At 42.9% G+C, this 18,942-nt stretch overlaps 1 protein-coding gene across 1 annotated transcript in view; it reads right to left on the reverse strand.

Moving 5' to 3' along the window:
• Positions 1-216: 216 nt before the first annotated feature.
• The window catches only part of mrps5 (mitochondrial ribosomal protein S5), a 31,841-nt gene continuing 13,115 nt past the window's right edge, over positions 217-18,942 (reverse strand). Inside the window, exons 6-12 of the mRNA XM_079513022.1 lie at positions 18,850-18,884; positions 4,706-4,796; positions 4,207-4,253; positions 4,027-4,084; positions 3,078-3,140; positions 2,694-2,830; positions 217-1,931 (exon numbers count right to left, since the gene is read on the reverse strand). Of these exons, the coding sequence (XP_079369148.1) occupies positions 1,704-1,931; positions 2,694-2,830; positions 3,078-3,140; positions 4,027-4,084; positions 4,207-4,253; positions 4,706-4,796; positions 18,850-18,884 (659 nt within the window). The 3' untranslated portion in view covers positions 217-1,703. The remainder of the gene's footprint in view (positions 1,932-2,693; positions 2,831-3,077; positions 3,141-4,026; positions 4,085-4,206; positions 4,254-4,705; positions 4,797-18,849; positions 18,885-18,942) is intronic.

Consider the following 18,942-nt stretch of genomic DNA (forward strand, 5'->3'; position numbering starts at 1 on the left):
TTTATTGTAAATTAATGTAGGCCTACTACATCATACAAGTGTCAAAAAGCAGTGAAAATAGCAGATCTAGAGCTTGTATGGCTACTTCCACCATTTTTGCATACAGGTACAAAGTTTCCACCCAACGATGACCATATTATGTTACATTTAGTTTTACAATGAGTCACATTAGAAACATTATTTGAATAGAAATGTCACTACACAAAGAAAGATTAGGACAGGTAACCAGTTTATTTCTACACATTTATATTGCAAATAAAAGTACAAGATATAGTAGGCCTATAGACTGACAATTTGCAATTCTAGATTTTTTTATAATGGGATGAATCTAGCCAGGGCCGGATTAACACCTCTGAGGGCCCCTGGGCACTGAAGCTCGAAGGGCCCCCCCTTCACGCGCGCGCAATTTTTTTGCGGTTTTGGAGCCGTTTTGGGGCAGTTTTATGCCGTTATATTAGCCTATTTCCGGTCGCCTACCCCCCCCAGACACCATTTATTTCAGGGAAATTTTATGTGGAGCTAAAAAAAGGGGGGCCCCTGGTGGCCAAGGGCCCCTGGGCACGTGCCCAAAGTGCCCTATGGTAGATCCGGCCCTGAATCTAGCATATTGCAATACCCTCCATTGACTCCCCATTCATCCAATCCAAGTTTGCGATCTGCTTGTATTAAACAGCTCTAGGCTAAGCTTGAATTATCCTTTCAATCTGCCGAGCTTTTGTTTCATAAAAATCCACCGTAGACATGTTATGAGCTACTTTCTGTCAAGCAATAGAGAGTATGCGCATGCTTAAAGTGAATGGCACATCGAGTGGCAAATCGAGTGGCAAAGCAACAGGCAAAGTGAGTTTAACATTGTTTAATGTTGTTTAATGCAATCAGATATGACTTTTGTGTGGATGTATGGGCTGTCAAGGCCATAAAGTAGTTTTTTGCCACTCAGTAGGCGTTCCTGCATAACTTCCTGGTTTGATGATGATGTCACGCACATACCCTCTATTCTGTGCAGGTGATTCTTTTTCTAAGTGTTGGAGTTTGGAAGCACTCGAAGTCACTGAACGGCCCTGCTTAGGCAGCAGCGCGACCCGTTAATAATAACGAGTGCTTCCAAACTCCAACACCTAGAAAAATAATCACCTCAATTTCTTGACAGAAAGTAGCTCATAACATGTCTACGGTGGATTTTTATGAAACAAACGTTGTTTAATACAAGCAGATCGCAAACGCAAATTGGATGAATGGGGAGTCAATGGAGGGTATTGAAACTCTAGATTCATACCATTATAAAAAAAATCTACTTTTGTAGAACTTTTAGTTCAAATTCCTGCACACAAATGACCATGACTGTACATACAAGTGTGCACTAGGCAGTTTCCAGTGGCAGCAACGTTATAACACAACCCTTTTTCTATAGTTCCACCTGGGATTCTGCTGCAGGCAGCGGGGTAATAGAATAGAATACAGGGCAAAATTAAGTGCCCGGACCATAGGACAATGGTATTGCCTAAAATGGACATAACTCTTCATTCAACTAACTGTTGGTGCAACTTCGCTTGGGTGTTCCATGTTCTAGCCAAGCATCACAAGTGCTCAAAAAGCACCAGCCAGAGTGACTGAATAATTCCGAGACCAAGTACCCAATCCTGTATAGTCCAGTTTTGGCAGTCCTGGATTCAATTCCCAAGTCTGCTTATTTAAGTCTCAGTCTACCAGACGTTACGCTTGACATTCGCCCACAGCCCAAAGCGTTTGCCACCCTGTGCTGCGCGTACATCGTCCCAGTGAAGACGTGTATTGGGGATCTCGTCCTCGGCCTCCGGGTCGGACCGCGGCCCCTCCCCCGGGCTCGCCACCACTGTGGGCAGGGGCCCCCGCTCCGAGCAGAACTCCACCACATGGAGCTGCTTCTTCTCTGCCAAAGTCTGGTGTGTCTCCTGGTGGAGGAGAAAAGGGCAAGGAAATACAGAGGGGAAGTGAGAGGACGGAGGAGCAATGAATGAATGAAGATGCAGAAAGGAGAGGTGCGAACAAAGTAGACATTAATGACATGAGACCTAGCGTCCCTATTCTGGGCAAGTCATTTTATTTAGTTTTGCACATGGTAGTGTATTACAGTACAATACAATTCTTATCAAAGGATAATAATTCATTTCATCTAATACACCCAAGGGCAAAAAGGAGTAGGAAGAAGGAAAACTCTTATTAATACCTGCCTCCTCTTCAACTTAAAAAATATATATGTGATGCTTGGTGCATACAACCAGTACTTGCATTAAAATGCAAGTACTGTTTGTAGGCGATGTGTGGTGACACATTGTACGTTTGTAGATAGTCTATTTTCGCCGAAGAGGTGTAGAGGTGGAAAAATGAGTAGTTTAAGTTAAATCGATTTTCTGACATATTTCCTGAGCACAAACAAATTGAATGTTTGCGCTCAAAAAATCGACTAAGGAAGACAAAAGGCATTCTTTATGAGGGGTTGACAAGACTGACTAACGCTAAGGTTTTGGCCTTCTTTTTTCGTGCAAAACTTCAAATTGTATGCACTGTATGTCTCAAGACAGTGAAGCTTGAACTTTTCAACAGACTTAAGAGTCACTGGAAAAACCTTTCTAATCAACCTAAACGTGTTATTGTTGAATCTCCCATTCCTTCTTCTCTATCACTTCCCTTATGGATGGGTGATGTGCCCTCACCTGATTGGCTAGTCCAGTGAAGAGGGCTCTGGTAATGTTGAGGTAATTGATCGAACCCTCCACTTTGCAGTACATGTCCTTTATCCCTATCAGCTTACACAGAGTGATGACTGCACGGTGGCAATGGAGGCCATAGCCTGAGGAGAAGAGAGAGTTCAGAAGAATGCATGGTGGAGAATCAGGACACACACACACACAAAGTACATGTTTGTACACACACACACACACACACACACACACACACACACACACACACACACACACACACACACACACACACACACACACACACACACACACACACACACACACACACACACACACACACACACACACACACACACACACACACACACACACACACACACACACACACACACACACCTTGATTCTGTTTTTTCATGCGGAGAGTTGATCTTTTGGAGGTGGATTCCAAGTCATGATAAACTGTTGGACAGAAAACGACAGCAAAGCCATATAGGGTCAAATTCATCACTCAATAAATCGGTTCACAAAATGCACGCATGGAATATTCTCATCACATCTACATAAAGACCACAGATTTTATACATGGACATACTGTACAATGCATTGTGCAGAACAATATCAATTCTACTAATTCTGACTTACTACTACTACTGTTGACTGTCAACTTTCAACACTTATCTTATTCGCACTAGCCGATCTCTCTTACGCTTATCAAGTGGTTTATTGGTGTATACCTTCATCAATAGGACAGGTTAACAAAATTATGCATATTCTCTTTAGTTTTTTGCCGGTTTCCTATTCCATGAGCGAGTAGAGAGGATCTAAGCATTTTGATCAATACGGGTGTTCTCTTTTGTTAATTTAAGTCCCTTTTAAGTCCCTTGGCCAAAAGGATGTTGAAGTACCAGGGTGGAGAGAGAGGGACGTGGGAGTAGTACGGGTGGACAGTGGGAGGAAATGGATAGAACTGGAGAGAAATAGGGGAGGGAGAGTGAGAGTTGGGAAATGATAAATGCGCACAAAATGAATAGAGTGCAGTGCAGTAGGAAAGTGAAAAGGAACATCAACACATACAAACAAATATGTATGATATGTCACAAGAAAATAACCTCCATGCTTGGCTCCATGCTTGGCTTTGGAAGCATATTGTTTGTTATCAGAGTGAGAGTCAACCAGATGCCCCTTGTTTCCTGGTCTCCCAGTCCGAAAATAATGACTTTTCATTGTCTTCTGCATAAAATAACCTCATAATGGCCATAAACAGTGAAGTGCTTATAGTCCATGTATATCCAAATCCTTGCTCATTCTATTTCTCATAATCACACAAACAGCAACAGCAACTTACTAGTATGGTCATTGTATCGCTCGATGTAGTACAGGTAGTGCATGGCTCGGTTCTTGGCCTGCACAATAAAATCACACAAGTCAGATTACATACAGTAAGACATCTAACAACTTTGACTAGTAGCAGTATAACAGAGTATACAGAGTAAAGAGTTTGCTTTAGGAGGCTTTTGTGTCTTACCTTCCTAAGAGCAGTCGTTCTTTCGGCAGCCTTTCCCAGCGCAAAGCCTGTCCCAGTCAAAATATGAGCAGAAGTTAGTTGAGTGCTAAACTATTATAATGATGCTGCCTGTCCAATATCACTCTGTCCAGTGTCCACATATTTGTCCACCAAAGGGTGCTGCAAACGTGACACAATTATGTCTCTTGCCTTTCTTTGAACACAATCATTGTCCAGTTGTTGTTTATCGCATACCATACCGTGTAATGCATACAATACAAGATACACTTTTTGCTATCAGCCATTAGTGCCCTTCAACATCCTCTGGTATGGGCGAGCAAAATGGCATTGTGGTGGTGAATTGTGATTTGTGTAGTTTATACAAACACTGACAAGAAATCATCGTGGAGCAATTTTTGGAAACATTTTCAATCCAAGTACTGTTTTTCTGTGCTTTTTCATACTTCAAAAGACCTGAGTTGGAGTAGGCTACAATATGCATTTCAGAAGAAAGGCTTACCTGCGGCACCGGCGCCATTTCCAACAGCAACCAGGCAGCTAATGGACCGCTTCCGGCCCTCCTTGGCTGTCATGTTGAACACAGTCTTCACCTGAAAAGAAAAAGGAACAAAATATATATACGTATGGGGGTGTGTGTGTGTGTGTGTGTGTGTATATATATATATAATGCTTCTCTAAAACTTTGTTCTTAGTCCAATGTCTCTCTTGAGAAAAAGAAGACATTTCTCTCAAGATGAATGAAGATTAAAATAAATTCTTCTAAATGTTTTTCCCCAATCAAAGCAAATAATTTTCTCCCTTTCCCGTAAAATTAAACTAACGAGAATAGTGACTTGAGATGACTTGAAGATTAAAATAAATTCTTCTAAATGTTTTTCCCCAATCAAAGCAAATAATTTTCTCCCTTTCCCGTAAAATTAAACTAACGAGCATAGTCATCCAGCCAAACACCTATAATTGCCTGGCATTTCGGCATTTAAAGAAGCTGCATAAATACATGTTAATTTTGTTAATTCTGTCACAACTGCATTTCGTCCTTCCCTGTCTGACCAGGCAGCCTGATCTTTTGATTAATGACTCAATTCAATTTTTATTAAAGTGTCAAATCACAACAACTTGTCTCAAGTTGTCACTACATGTAGAGCAGGAAACCTACAATACTTCCATATAAACACCAGGGGGCAATGTTGATGCACCAAAGTTTGGATGGGAGGAGAAGAAGGAATGAGAGAATAGTGAAAGCAGGCGGAGAGCAGACAGCAGGAGCAGAACAGAAACAGAGGGGAGGAGAGATGGAGAGAGAGAACTCCTGGTTACATTCTTTCCCCATGTTTGCGCACACACACACACACGCACGCACACGCACACACACACAGTACATGTTTGTGCACACACACACACACACACAGTACATGTTTGTGCACACACACACACACACAGTACATGTTTGTGCACACACACACACACACACACAGTACATGTTTGTGCACACACACACACACACTACATGTTTGTGCACACACACACAGTACATGTTTGTACACACACACACACACTACATGTTTGTGTACACACACACACACACTACATGTTTGTGTACACACACACACACACACTACATGTTTGTGTACACACACACACACTACATGTTTGTGTACACACACACACACACTACATGTTTGTGTACACACACACACACACTACATGTTTGTGTACACACACACACACTACATGTTTGTGTACACACACACACACACACACACACACACACACACACACACACACACACACACACACACACACACACACACACACACACACACACACACACACACACACACACACACACACACACACACACACACACTAGTCATGCGTGTAACAGCACAGATGGAGATGCCTCTCAGCGCCATCACTGTGCACCCGCACACCATCTTCTTCCAAATTGCCTACTTCAAATGACTCCACAACAACAATTCAATTACGCAACACTTAGTGGAGAATGGGTGGGATTAACGGATTCATGACACGTTAAATTGTAGTGTAGTCAGTTAAGTTTTAAACTAAGGGCACTCGTGGCACAGTAAAGCACCTGCCAACCATGCTCATGTTCTGGGGGAAGGAAGCTGGGCAGCTGGTGAACAGCAGGGCAGGAGTAGGATGGAGGTGCTATACAGGTGCATCTGAAAAAATTAAATTTGAATACATTTTTTGAAATGCACCTGTACTGTCCTCCTTAAGATCCAAACGATCCCCGGGGAGTCCTCTCAGTCACGAATTATAACTTAAAGGGCTACAAACAAACAAAGCGTAACAAACACCTCCAGCCTCCGCCGCTGTCACAGCACTTCCTCCTGCGGCTAGACAGGTGCGTGACGTCATGTCATTCATAAAAGGAACGTATCTGTCTAGAATGAACTGAACGGCACCAATGGGCGTGCGTGGCGACGCACAGCTAATCGCCACAATGTATGTCCTTTTGGTGGGGGCTCCTCCTTAGTAGACAAAAACCCCACATCTAAGACACTAACAAGAGAAACAAAGACCATGTGAACGAGTGGGACAGAAATATACATAAAGGCTTCAGAGACGTAAAACACAGATTCACAGATTAGGTGCCTTCCATTTTTCAAAATTCAAGATTTTATCTAATATACGGGTCGGGTATATAAGATGTATAAGAGGTTTTTCTCTTTTTTCCGTAGCAGCAATAACAACCACGACAAGAAATAATAAAGAAGCAGCAGCAAATGATGTCCATTATTCATACAGTAGCACCCTTTGAGGTGCTTGATGGTGTTGTGCAGCCTGTGCATGGTTCTTACTTCTAAATATGAACCATCTGTGTACACTATGCGCTGTCAATGTGCCTGCTTAGCGTTTCAGAAGCTATTATTGTTCTTCCTGCCCTGCTCATTCATAAACCTGATTGTCTCTGGGAAGTATCTATTTCGCAGCCTACTGCCCGTGGCCTTGTGGCTACAACGCCACTTGGCAAGTGGTAGCATCTAAAACAGTCTGTGGTTAGGATGGCTTCATCAACACATACACACCCACAAACCCACACAGGGATTGCTAAGTGGCTTAATATTTGATCACAGGGCCCATAATAGTAGTTATTGTAGTATAAGACATACAACATACACAGAAATACATATTGTATGCAATACACACAGACATGCATTCTGTGTGTCTGAGATGTAATTCTGCCTCATGCAAATACAATAATGCTAGCTACTGTGCAAAGTTTGCAAACGCAAGAGTACACATGCACAAGAACATATTTGGGTCATGCTCAATGAATTAAGTTTTTTTTGTCAGGGGCTGTGGAAATACATTTTGCCTTGCTGCATTCAACACCCCCTGTCCACCTCACACACACCACAGTGACCACACACACACACACACACACACACACACACACACACACACACACACACACACACACACACACACACACACACACACACACACACACACACACACACACACACACACACACACACACACACACACACACACACACACACACACACACACACACACACACACACACACACACACACACCCCTGCACTCCAACCCCTCTTGAGACTGCAGAGAACCTGAGGGAACTGCCATGTGAACATTAAAAAAGCCGTTAGCGCTACCATGATCTAGGTAGTGATAAAACTCTTCTCCAGTAAGGTGCTGTCTCTGCCTGCCTTAGACAAAGGAAGAGATCTCAGATACAACAACCAGTTGCATTTTATACCCATGTCTGTCCAGACTCATAATACATATATGTAGTGTAAGGGTAGGGGTTAATTGATTTAATCAATTATAAAACAGAATCAACTAGAAAAAGTGCCCTTCTGGGCACAGGTCTCCACCAGGAGGATAGGACTGTGTGAGATGTTTGGCAAAATGTTTAGGAGTAATATAAACATGTTTGCCTTTGATGGCAATTGGATGATTTGAGGCATTTTGTTCCAAAAATGTGTTTTGCAAAAATCAACCTGTTGGTGGCGCTATAACAGGCCAATGTGAAAAGGGTGGGATATATTCCTCAGCCTAGTAAGAAAATGTGTGAAAGATTTCACGTAAATTGCATGCTGCGTTCATGATTTGAGGCTTTTGTTCAAAACGGGGCAATCTTGCAAACTGTGAAAGCCAATTATAGCCAATTAGGATGGAATATGAAATATCGGACAGATCCGACTTGAGCACATGCCCATAGAGATACTGTGTAACGATTTGTGAGATTTTTGGACAGAATCTGGAGGAGTAATATCAAAACATGTGTTTTACAAAAGTCGGCCTCCTGGTGGCGCTATAAAAGGCAGATGCGGAAAATGCAGGTCAAAGGTTTGTCCTTGGCCTCTAGGGAGTGTGCATGCAACGTTTCACGCAGATCGGTGCAGTTTTAGGTAAACGGTTAACGGTGCCGGAGATTAGCTGGTAACAGACGGACGGAAGGACACACACACACACACACACGGACACACACACACACACACACACACGGACGGAGTGGAAAACATACTCTCTCCCCATGCCTTCGGCCTGGTGGAGACAATAAAAAGGGTGACAGTGGCTCAGGGGTAGAGTGGCCAGTAGAGAGGTTGGATGGGAACCACAAGGTTCCCAGTTCGATCCCGGGCTACCCCAGAGTTAGTGTTGCTCACGATGAGCAGGTTGGTACCTTGCATGGTTTCCTCTGCCATCGGTGTATGAATGTGTGTGTGAATGAATCTATGTAAAGCGCCTTGGATAAAGGCGTTATATAAATGCACCATTTACCATATTATTTATCAATTTTCTGAAAATAGCAAAAGCACACACCGTGGCGTGTGCAATACATATAAAATGGGGCTTTATAATCACTAAGCAGATAATCACTAAGCCAAAGCCAAATGCCTGTAACACTGCTATTATTTATGCAGCAGGCAGGAGAACTAGGGAAGACTATCAATGTGACACACAAACAAGGAATAAAGACTGCACACACATGGGCGGGCCAAGATAGACTTACAAACAAAAGCAACACACACACGCAGCCACGCACACAAGAGTTGAAGGAATTTCCTGAGAAGATTTGACCTCCTCTACCTCTGATTGTATGTGTTGCTTTTGTCTCTTTCTCCCTCAGTTTCATTTTTTTTTACTACCTGTGTGAATGATATGAGGCAACGTTTTATATAGTGATATTATGAATTTGTTGAGCTTTGTTGTGTAAAACTGTGTTCACATGCTGATTCTAAGTAAATTCATGAGTAAAGCCCTGACAGTAGACAATACATGTTACATCTTCAACGAGGCAGCACCCAAGATTAGCATCACCAGTTCAGTGTCCGATAAAATGTGAAATTAGGTCACAATCTTCCCCTTTGTTCCTGAGTCATGGTGTTAAATAATGGTCAGAAAACATGATGAAAATATTTTTAACCCATTAGACATTTGTGTGAAATCTTGTCGTAATTAGTTTACAAATACTTGAGTTTTGGTCAAAAAGTGTTTAACAATCACAGTGACCTTTCCATTTGGCCACCAAACTCTTCACTTCAATATTTTATATTATTATACATGTGTGAAATCCTGTCAAAATTAGCAGAGTCACTTCACACTTGAGCATCCACTTGACAATGACCTTGGCTCACCAAAGAACAAGATTCCTATACAGGATCTCCTCACTGGTCAACAAAAACACCTTGAAGACCTTAACAGGAGCCCTTGCACAAGGTTTCTTCAACTATGCATGCACCTCTTGGTTTAAGAGGTGCATGCATAGTTGAAGAAACCACAGCACCTCAAAGGCCCTTAAAACAAGGTTCCAGACTTCCCAAAACAAACTGGTCAGGCTACTACTTGGCCTCACTCCCCGAAACCCTCACCCCAGCCCATTTTGACAGGCTGGAATGGCTTAGGGTTAACGACAAGAGTACAGCATCTTGCAATGGGTCTGGTCCACAAGATTCGCTACACCACAAAGATACCCATGTACCTGTCTAAATAAATACTTCCTTAATGTCAACAAAGTCCACACCCACAACACCAGAGGGAGTTCAACAAACCATGTGCAACCCAGAATCAGCACAAACAAGGGACTTAATTAATTTCACTCCTATGCCACCAAAATGTGGAACACCCTGCAGTCATTAACATGTGAATCCCTTGACTCCTTCAAAACCGCTCTCAAAGGGCACCTACGGACGGCTGCAATTCGAAACTGGCCCCCTTAAAAAAGTCTGAGTCCCCCCCACCCCCTTTTCCCCCCTCACTGTATATTTTTCTTTTCCCTTTTTACCTCCTTTTATGATTTCCTGTTTTTTTTTGTTAAATAGAAGTGTATATTTGTACATCTCTAAATGTTCTGATGAATTGAAAAGTGTGAACCCTATTGTAAACAAGTGTAATGCTTTATGGTGTCATCCACAGTTACGTTTTTGTATTGAATGGTGCTTGAAATGTACCTATTCTGCATACTGTTAATAAATACTTCAATCAATCAATCATACATTAGCATACCGGAGACAACAGCTGGGAGGCCATTTAATGCTTTCAACTGCAGATAGATTATTATGCTTATGGGTCGCGTCACGTGTTGTGTGCGTGGCTGTGTGCACGTGAGTGTAATTTGGCTTCTACTATATTTCCGGAAATGTGGGCCTATGATAATGTGCATTTGTGTGAGTGTATACTGTGGCCGTGTGCCTTTGTGTGTAGTGTGTGTCACTGTGTTGAGTTACATGCAGTCAGCAGACAGCATGGACAGATCGTCTCTACTGTAGCTCTGAGTAAAGGAACAGCTAATGATTGGTGCTGACTGAGAAGCAACACAGTAAGCATGCACTAAACCACCCAGACAATGAGCTTTTCTGTGGTTTATGTGTGCTGCGTGTGTGTGGTCCGCGCGCGTGTGTGTGTAAGCGAGCACAAATGAGAGCCAAAGCTCTCACAGAGCGAGAGAGAGAAAACACAAACAGAGAAAATTAAATGAGAATTAATTCAGCTACCCTGTGTGTGCACACACACACGTCACACAGAGTGTTTTTCTGTGTGTTGGCTCAACTGAGCCAAAACGAGCCAACACAAAGCCTTTTAACATGATCCTGATCCATATGCAATGGAGAAATTCCAAAACGGGCTTTATGGAAGAATAGAATGGCTTTTTGTGAATCACATGTTCAAAGAAAGTTTGCAAGTTCTACTCCTGTGAAGGGTCCTAGAGGATGACAGAGAATCACTGTGTGTACTGTTTACTTACTTTAGCATCTCTCTCTGGATAATTTTTGATCTCAGATGGGCGTACCCCCTGCCCAGGGGCGGCCTTAAGGATCGGGAGGCCCCGTTCATGAATTTTAATAATTAATAATTATTATTATTAAAATAATTAAATAAAAAGCCGTTTTTTTTTGTCAGTGTGTATTATCGGACTTCAAAGCATGAACAGCATACAGCACAGCCAAGTAGAAAAATACACAAAAGCAGCTTGATAAAAAAATTTATTTACTTTGTCTTGAAATTACTGTAAGGTATAACTGGGAGGCAGCATAGGCTATACAATGATGCAATCGCAACTCTCAGCGCTGCTAGTGCAGTGAGTGCACACACCGGGAAGTGGGAACAATTACAAACAAACACAGGTCAACATGACATGACAGGTCAAGTACCTGCAGTGATTATTAGCTGCTGCCAACTAGTGGTAAGTGGACATACAGGATGAGGCTGAATAATTGACAAGGCTGATTGGAAGGCTGCGATGCAATGCAATATTACTACTACTACTACTACAAATAATAATAATAATTACAAATAAAAAGTTTTTTTTTTTTTTTTGGGAGACCCCTGGAAGCTTGAGGCCCGTATCAATTGAAACGATTGAAACATATGTAAGGCCGCCACTGCGCCTGCCCCATATCATATAGGAGCCCGATAGCACAGGCATTGGTGGCTTATATTACCATTCATATCTGGATCCTTAGCTGTGAGCATCTTCACAGGGGAACCTTGGATAACCCTACTCAGCCACTGGTGTTGTCGGGTCCCATCATTGAAGTTAGGGGGGTGAGGTTATACCCGTTTACTTTAAAGCAAACTTCCAAGGTCGGCGTCTCCTGGGACGAGAAGTAATGTTACAAACCGCCTCCAACCACGACGCTTCATCACCCCTAATGAAATCACAGTCTTATCCAAGTCGCCTCGCTCCCGGGAGTGGAGCCACGGGTGTGACACGGCCCCCATTACCCCTCCCCCCCTAACTCCCCTCATTTGATCCTGGTAATTCTACTTCGTCTATTCCTCTCACTGCAGGCTGATCAATATAATAATGATGATACTTCCTTCGTCACCATGCACTCTCTCCGTCCCCAAAATTGCTCTGTCCTCTTTTAGCCCTGGGTCTTCTTATTTTGTCACTCTGCCTCCCTGACCGATATGTCACAAATCACTGACACAATCACTGACACACAGAGCCGGATTTACCTTGCTGAGGGCCCCCGGGCTGGAGCAAATTTGAGGGCCCCCCTTGGGGCGCGCGGCTAAGCCGTGCGTCCCGCGATTTGGGCTATTTTGTTTTCATTTTGGGGTACCCAGGCCCCTAAAAAGAGAGGCAGGCAGGCAGAAGCTCTCAATGGTTTAACCATAATACAACTAAATACAATAACAATACACACATTTCACTTGAATTTTTTTTTTGGGACCCCCTAGTCGGGGGCCCCCGGGCTTCAGCCCACCCTAGCCCAACGGTAAGTCCGGCTCTGCTGACACAGCACAAAATATTTATGGCCACAATATTTTTCACTGCATTTTCCTCAACCTTAAGAAAAATAAAACGGCTATGTGGTTTGATAATTACCCAACAATTACTTGCAGAAAGGTTAATTTAAAAAATGTTTAAAATGTTCACCAACCAAAGATTAAGATTTACAAAGACTTCCTTAAATGGAATCCTACATCGGTTTTATACATGGCTTTAACGTTTATTTCTGCTACTCTGTCCGACTCTCTGTCCCCCTGTCTGATTCTCTTCCTCTCTGCCTGCTGTGGGATTGGTTTGCCAATGTCTAGCAAGTGACTTTGTCCTTGGGAGACAAGCCTTTTATGCCAGTAAGCCGTTTTCATTTCATTAGGGCTGAATTTATAGTGGTGCGCACACGCACACACAATGTATTTATATAGGAGATGGCACCATAAAAGCACCCGTTGGTTTCCAAGGGAGGCAAATGCCTGTAACACTATTATTTATGCAGCAGGCAGGAGAACTAGGGAAGACTATCAATGTGACACACAAACAAGGAATAAAGACTCGCACACACATAGGCCAAGATAGGATTTACACACACACACACACACACACACACACACACACACACACACACACACACACACACACACACACACACACACACACACACACACACACACACACACACACACACACACACACACACACACACACACACACACACACACACCTAATTACAGTGTGCTGTACAGTGCAAATCAATAACTGCTACATTACTGTAGATTATTAATGGGAAGCCCTGAACAAAGGACTCACAAAAGGGCCTTTAATTGGTAGGTCAATACTGGCTGTTTTACTGTACACAGTGGGGGTGACGGATGGCTCAGTCAGGCGATATACATCGCATACGCCGCACGCATGAGGACCAGGGTTCAAATCCACCAATTATTACCAGGCTGGGATACCTAGCCAGGGCTGTGGAAGTCATGGTTGACGTTGCAGTCATCAGACCTTGAGATAAGCTTTTTGAGATGTGCTCTTATTAGATCACCATGTTTCACACCAGCGGTGGTGTCAAGAGGTAGAAATCCAATTCATTTCTCCATAGACACAGACTGAGCTTCTGTTCGTCCCAGCTAAGTCCTGCCCTATGCGGGAGCTAACTATCTCCGTAGACAACGCCCTGGTAAAGTCTGTCCCGACAGCCAGGAACCTTGGTGTTGTAAAATGGTAAATGGTAAATGGTGCATTTATATAGCGCCTTTATCCAAGGCGCTTTACATAGATTGTGCATTACATTCACCCATTCACACACACATTCATACACCGATGGCGGCGGAAGCCATGCAAGGTACCAACCAGCACATCGGGAGCAATTTGGGATTCAGTGTCCTGGACAGTCAGCTCTCGTTCAAAACACACATCACAGCTGTCACTAGATCCTGTAGGTTTACACTCTACAACATACGACGAATTAGACCGTTCCTCACCCAGGAGTCAGCCCAGCTCCTAATCCAGACAACAGTCTTGTCAAAACTTGACTATTGTAACTCCCTCCTTACTGGCCTACCGGCATGTGCACTTAAGCCCCTCCAACTGATCCAAAATGCCGCAGCCCGCTTGGTCTTCAACCAGCCAAAATTCTCACACGTCTCTTCTCTTCTCTTCTCCGCTCCCTCCATTGGCTCCCGGTCGCTGCCCGCAAAACTCTTCTCCCTTCTGGTTCCAAAACTATGGAATGCACTTCCCATCACAGTCAGAACTGCAGCCTCACTCCCAATCTTCTGCCGTAGTCTGAAAACCCACCTCTTCAGACTCCACCATGGCCCGTAGCACTTGCCCTAGCCTAGCCCCTTAGATAGCACATTATGTAGACTTAGATAGTATTTTAAACAGACTTATAGCTTGTTACGTAGACAGCTCTAGAATTGCACTTTATGTAGTCATAGCACTTTATAGTACACATGTATAATATATTATATAGTATAGTATGTATAGTTTACATAGATACTCCACTGTTACGTTCTTAGTTTACGCATGATTCATGATAACATATTTTTATATATGTGATGTATGCCATGCTTTTGTTATTGCTTAATGTAAATCGCTCTGGATTAAGAGCGTCTGCTAAATGCCTAAATTGTAGACATTTTCTAGGAAAATCTTTATATTCAGAGTTTTAAGCCTGGAATCAAGCCACCCTGATTAATCTTGACACAAATCATGCAAATAATTGGAAAATGCCAAAAAAATAAAATAATAATAATAATAACAATAAAAGAAATGACGGTACAAGATGTGTGTTTTTTGCTCTGGTAGCTTCTGAAACCTCTGGTTTCCAGGCTAACAAGATTGAGTACATATCTCAAGAATGAAGAAAACTACTTCTCCCATACAACATTGTGCATTTACCTTTCCATGTGAGTAAGAGAGAGAGAGATCATGTCTGCTTGTGTGGCACCTGTATGTACATTCATGCACAGACAAATGTGCGCACGTGCAACACACGCACACACACACACAATCCAGTGCACGAGGGCCGATTAACCCAGTTAAGTTGACAGGGTCCATTAGAGCGTATTGAATTACTGCAGAATAGGATAAATGAATGCACAAGGTCCACGACCCCCCCCCCCCCCCCCCCCCCCCCACCGACCTTGTCCCTCCTGTATTTTAGACATGTCATTACAGGTAAACGTTTTCGGGGAAAAATAATAGCGCGCCACTCGGTGGCGCGCTATTATTTTCCCCCGAAAATGAGCTTGTAGATCTGCTATTTTTCAATAGCTAAATTATAACATAATGTATGTAACCACCAAAAGGGGTTCCCGCTCAAAATGGGTTAAACGGTTAAGAGCTTAATTTGCTGCATCACTTCATGCATCTACTCCCCATCTAGTATCACTAGAAAATGTCACTGCAGTAACAGTCATATTGATATCACTTCCTCCTTGCAGGCTTCCTTCCCCGTCCGTCTCTCCACTGACCAAATTAGAAGCTTAATTACATCTGGCGGATCCTGACTCTGTTTACATGGACCCCAACAATCTAATCAAAGAGCTTAATATAGTGTTTCTGGAATAAAGTGGTTGTGGTGGGGAACTACCGCTGTAGAGAAACTGGCCAATACAATTCTCTAGGGCGGCGCTCGGGTGGTTCCTGACTTGGGATTTGAATCCTCCATGGTGCCTCCGGCTTTGTCGAACATTCTAATGAAGACATTTGGCCGTGGTCATGGTAGGGAAGCCAGGTGGGGAGGGCGTTCGTTCTCTGTCACTGAACTAGCAACTCCCAAGGGGTGGTCAGGGTGCCAGGTCAGCGTCACTCCACCCCGGTGTATCGTAACTCCTCACGGTCAGGTGAAAAGAAGTGTCTGGCTACTTCACATGGAGATGTGCTCATCTACACACTCCCTAACGAACCGACTAGTAGTGGTCAGCCGTAATAAGGGACTACAGTACATGGGGAATTGGGAGATTGAGTAATCTGGGAGGCAGAAAAAATCCCACCCAATAAGCTTTTTCACATCTACACAGACCCATGTGGATACACACACACAGATATCACACACTGGTGTGCACACATAGCCAGCCAGCCAGCCCGCCCGCCCGTCCACCCACCCCCACAGCCCCCCCCCCCCCCCCCCCCACACACACACACACACAGGAACTGCAAAATGATCAAAGAGAGGCTTTTCCGTGTCTAAGTTTTCATACAGAACCCTTCAACTTAACTTCTGGAAAAATGGATTAAGTAAGGTGACCTAAAGCAATGCCATAACCCCATTTCTCTTTCTGTTCACTCACTTTTAATGAACGTCTGAGGTCATCTAATTCAAATGCAACCCTCAGGCATTTGTGTTTCTTCTCAAATGATTATTATTTAGTACAACTGTAAAACTTCTTAACTTCTCAATGTGTTTTTATTTTGTTTTGTATAAAGGATTTTAGGAACACTAAAACGGTGTTTAATAAGGATTTGGGGTTAAATTCACAAGCACGAATTCAAAGGCAACTGTGAAATGAGTTATCCATTATTTGGAAAAGTGACACCCATGCTTATATATATCATGCTACAGTACTGAAACTAATTACCTCTGGTAATGGAGTTGAATGGGGGTTACATTTTCTCCCCATTATGTCTGTTTGTCAGTTAGCAAGATATCTCCAAAATGTATAATTGGATTTGCATGAAACTTTGTCGAATATTTTGTCTAGCGGCATAACAACTAATAATAAAAAGCATGAAACCTTCCGCACAGATTGTCCAACAATGGGGTGTGGGTACAAATAAAAAGACAAGTAGTTTCCAAATGGATACACGCAAAACCATGACATTTGTAGAAATGCTGGTCACAGGGCAAGAAGAAACTGAGAAATAATTTCCAGTCATTGAATAAATACAGTGCTGCACTATACATGTGGTGTGTGAGCACAATCTTTCTTGCTACCCTGCCTGCAGCAACATCTGGCACATAATCGGTACTGTGCATTCTGTTCATTTGTATGTTCTATTTTATGTAGGAGTTCCCTTAATATAACTTGCGCAACACAGATTTCTTCACATAGACCTACAGTAATACAAAATCATGACAACATATCATTCAGTCTCAGTTTTGTATGATTGTTTGCAAGATAACCTAAGAACAGATTTAGAGCTTCTATACTGTAGGTTTGATTCTCCACAGAGCATGAATGTGCATAGCAAGTTTTATGGTAATCTGCTATCTTCTATTTTGAGATATATCCGAGTGCAAGTAAAGATTTTGGCACAAATACTGTACTTTTTACATGTAAAAATACAGGCTATTACCTGTAACCAAGGGGTAAATCCCCCTCGCTGGAATTGAATCTCACTTATTTTCATGCAGCCTGCTGTTCCAGCAGCTGTTCAAGCGCTCCTGGGCTGTGGAGCGATGCGATCGGTTTTGATATCATTAATCTCCGTCCTATTTATCAATCTCCGCCTTGGGCACTTGACCATGAACTTGAACTTGAAGGTGATCTCCGCCCTGGGCCTCCAAGGTGTTAATGGCCCAGTAGATGTTGTTATAAACCTTTTACTGGTCGCATTATAATCTCAAAAGACAAAGAGTCAAAGAGGTTTTGGGCGGACGTAAACCTTTTCATAAACACTTTGTTTTCAATTGCATCTTTTTAAATCATCATGTTACGCGTTTAGTAGATTTTGGGTCCATAAAATGAATGACCAAGTAGGGTATGTTTCTAGGGTTTCTACTGGTTCTACCGAGTGAAGACCCACCCTCACTCTGGTGGCATCCAATAGCATTCATTTCCGTTTGCATTTCGGACCAGATATAGAAAGATGGTAGCCTGGATCCAGCCCAAAGACCCCACCCACTCTCTGAGTGGACTGAAGCTTCAAAAAAGTCTGATAATCAGGCTAGAAAGATGGTGGATTTGAAACCGCTGAAAAATAGGCTTCATTTATGGTCTATAGAAACCAATCGTGTAATGCTGCCCATATTTGTTTTTATGGTCTATGCTTGTAAGTAGTCATTTATATTATATGTAAAACAATCTAGGTACTAACCCTGACCCTCCACAAAGTGGTCGACAGACGGATGGACAGACACATCCTTAAGAGCACTGCTGAAAGCTAAAGGGTATTATTCAAAGCCTGTACTGTATGTGACTTTGAAAACAAGACCTGTGTTCTACAAAAAGCAGGTTTCCTCAAAGCTAATACCAATTACGTTAAGTGTCCGCTGTCTCACTCGCTGTACGATGATACAAATTGCTGTAGCTTGAGGCCTTTTGTAATGGTCTTAGAAAATAAATATGGGGGAGCATCCCCCAATGTTTGACTGACTACCTGTGGTGATTTGTAACCTTGGCTGTGACCCTTTCAAATCACATTTGGGAGTTGTGCGCATTGGAGGAGGTAAGGAGCACTTACCTCAATCACACGGGAGTCAAATTCCTCGTAGGTCTCTGTGTGTAGAGAGGCAAAGAAAGATAAAATAAGAATGGGAGAAGAGACAGGAAATAA

The sequence above is a fragment of the Electrona antarctica genome (assembly GCF_951216825.1).
Source record: "Electrona antarctica genome assembly, chromosome: 10".
NCBI lineage: Eukaryota > Metazoa > Chordata > Actinopteri > Myctophiformes > Myctophidae > Electrona > Electrona antarctica.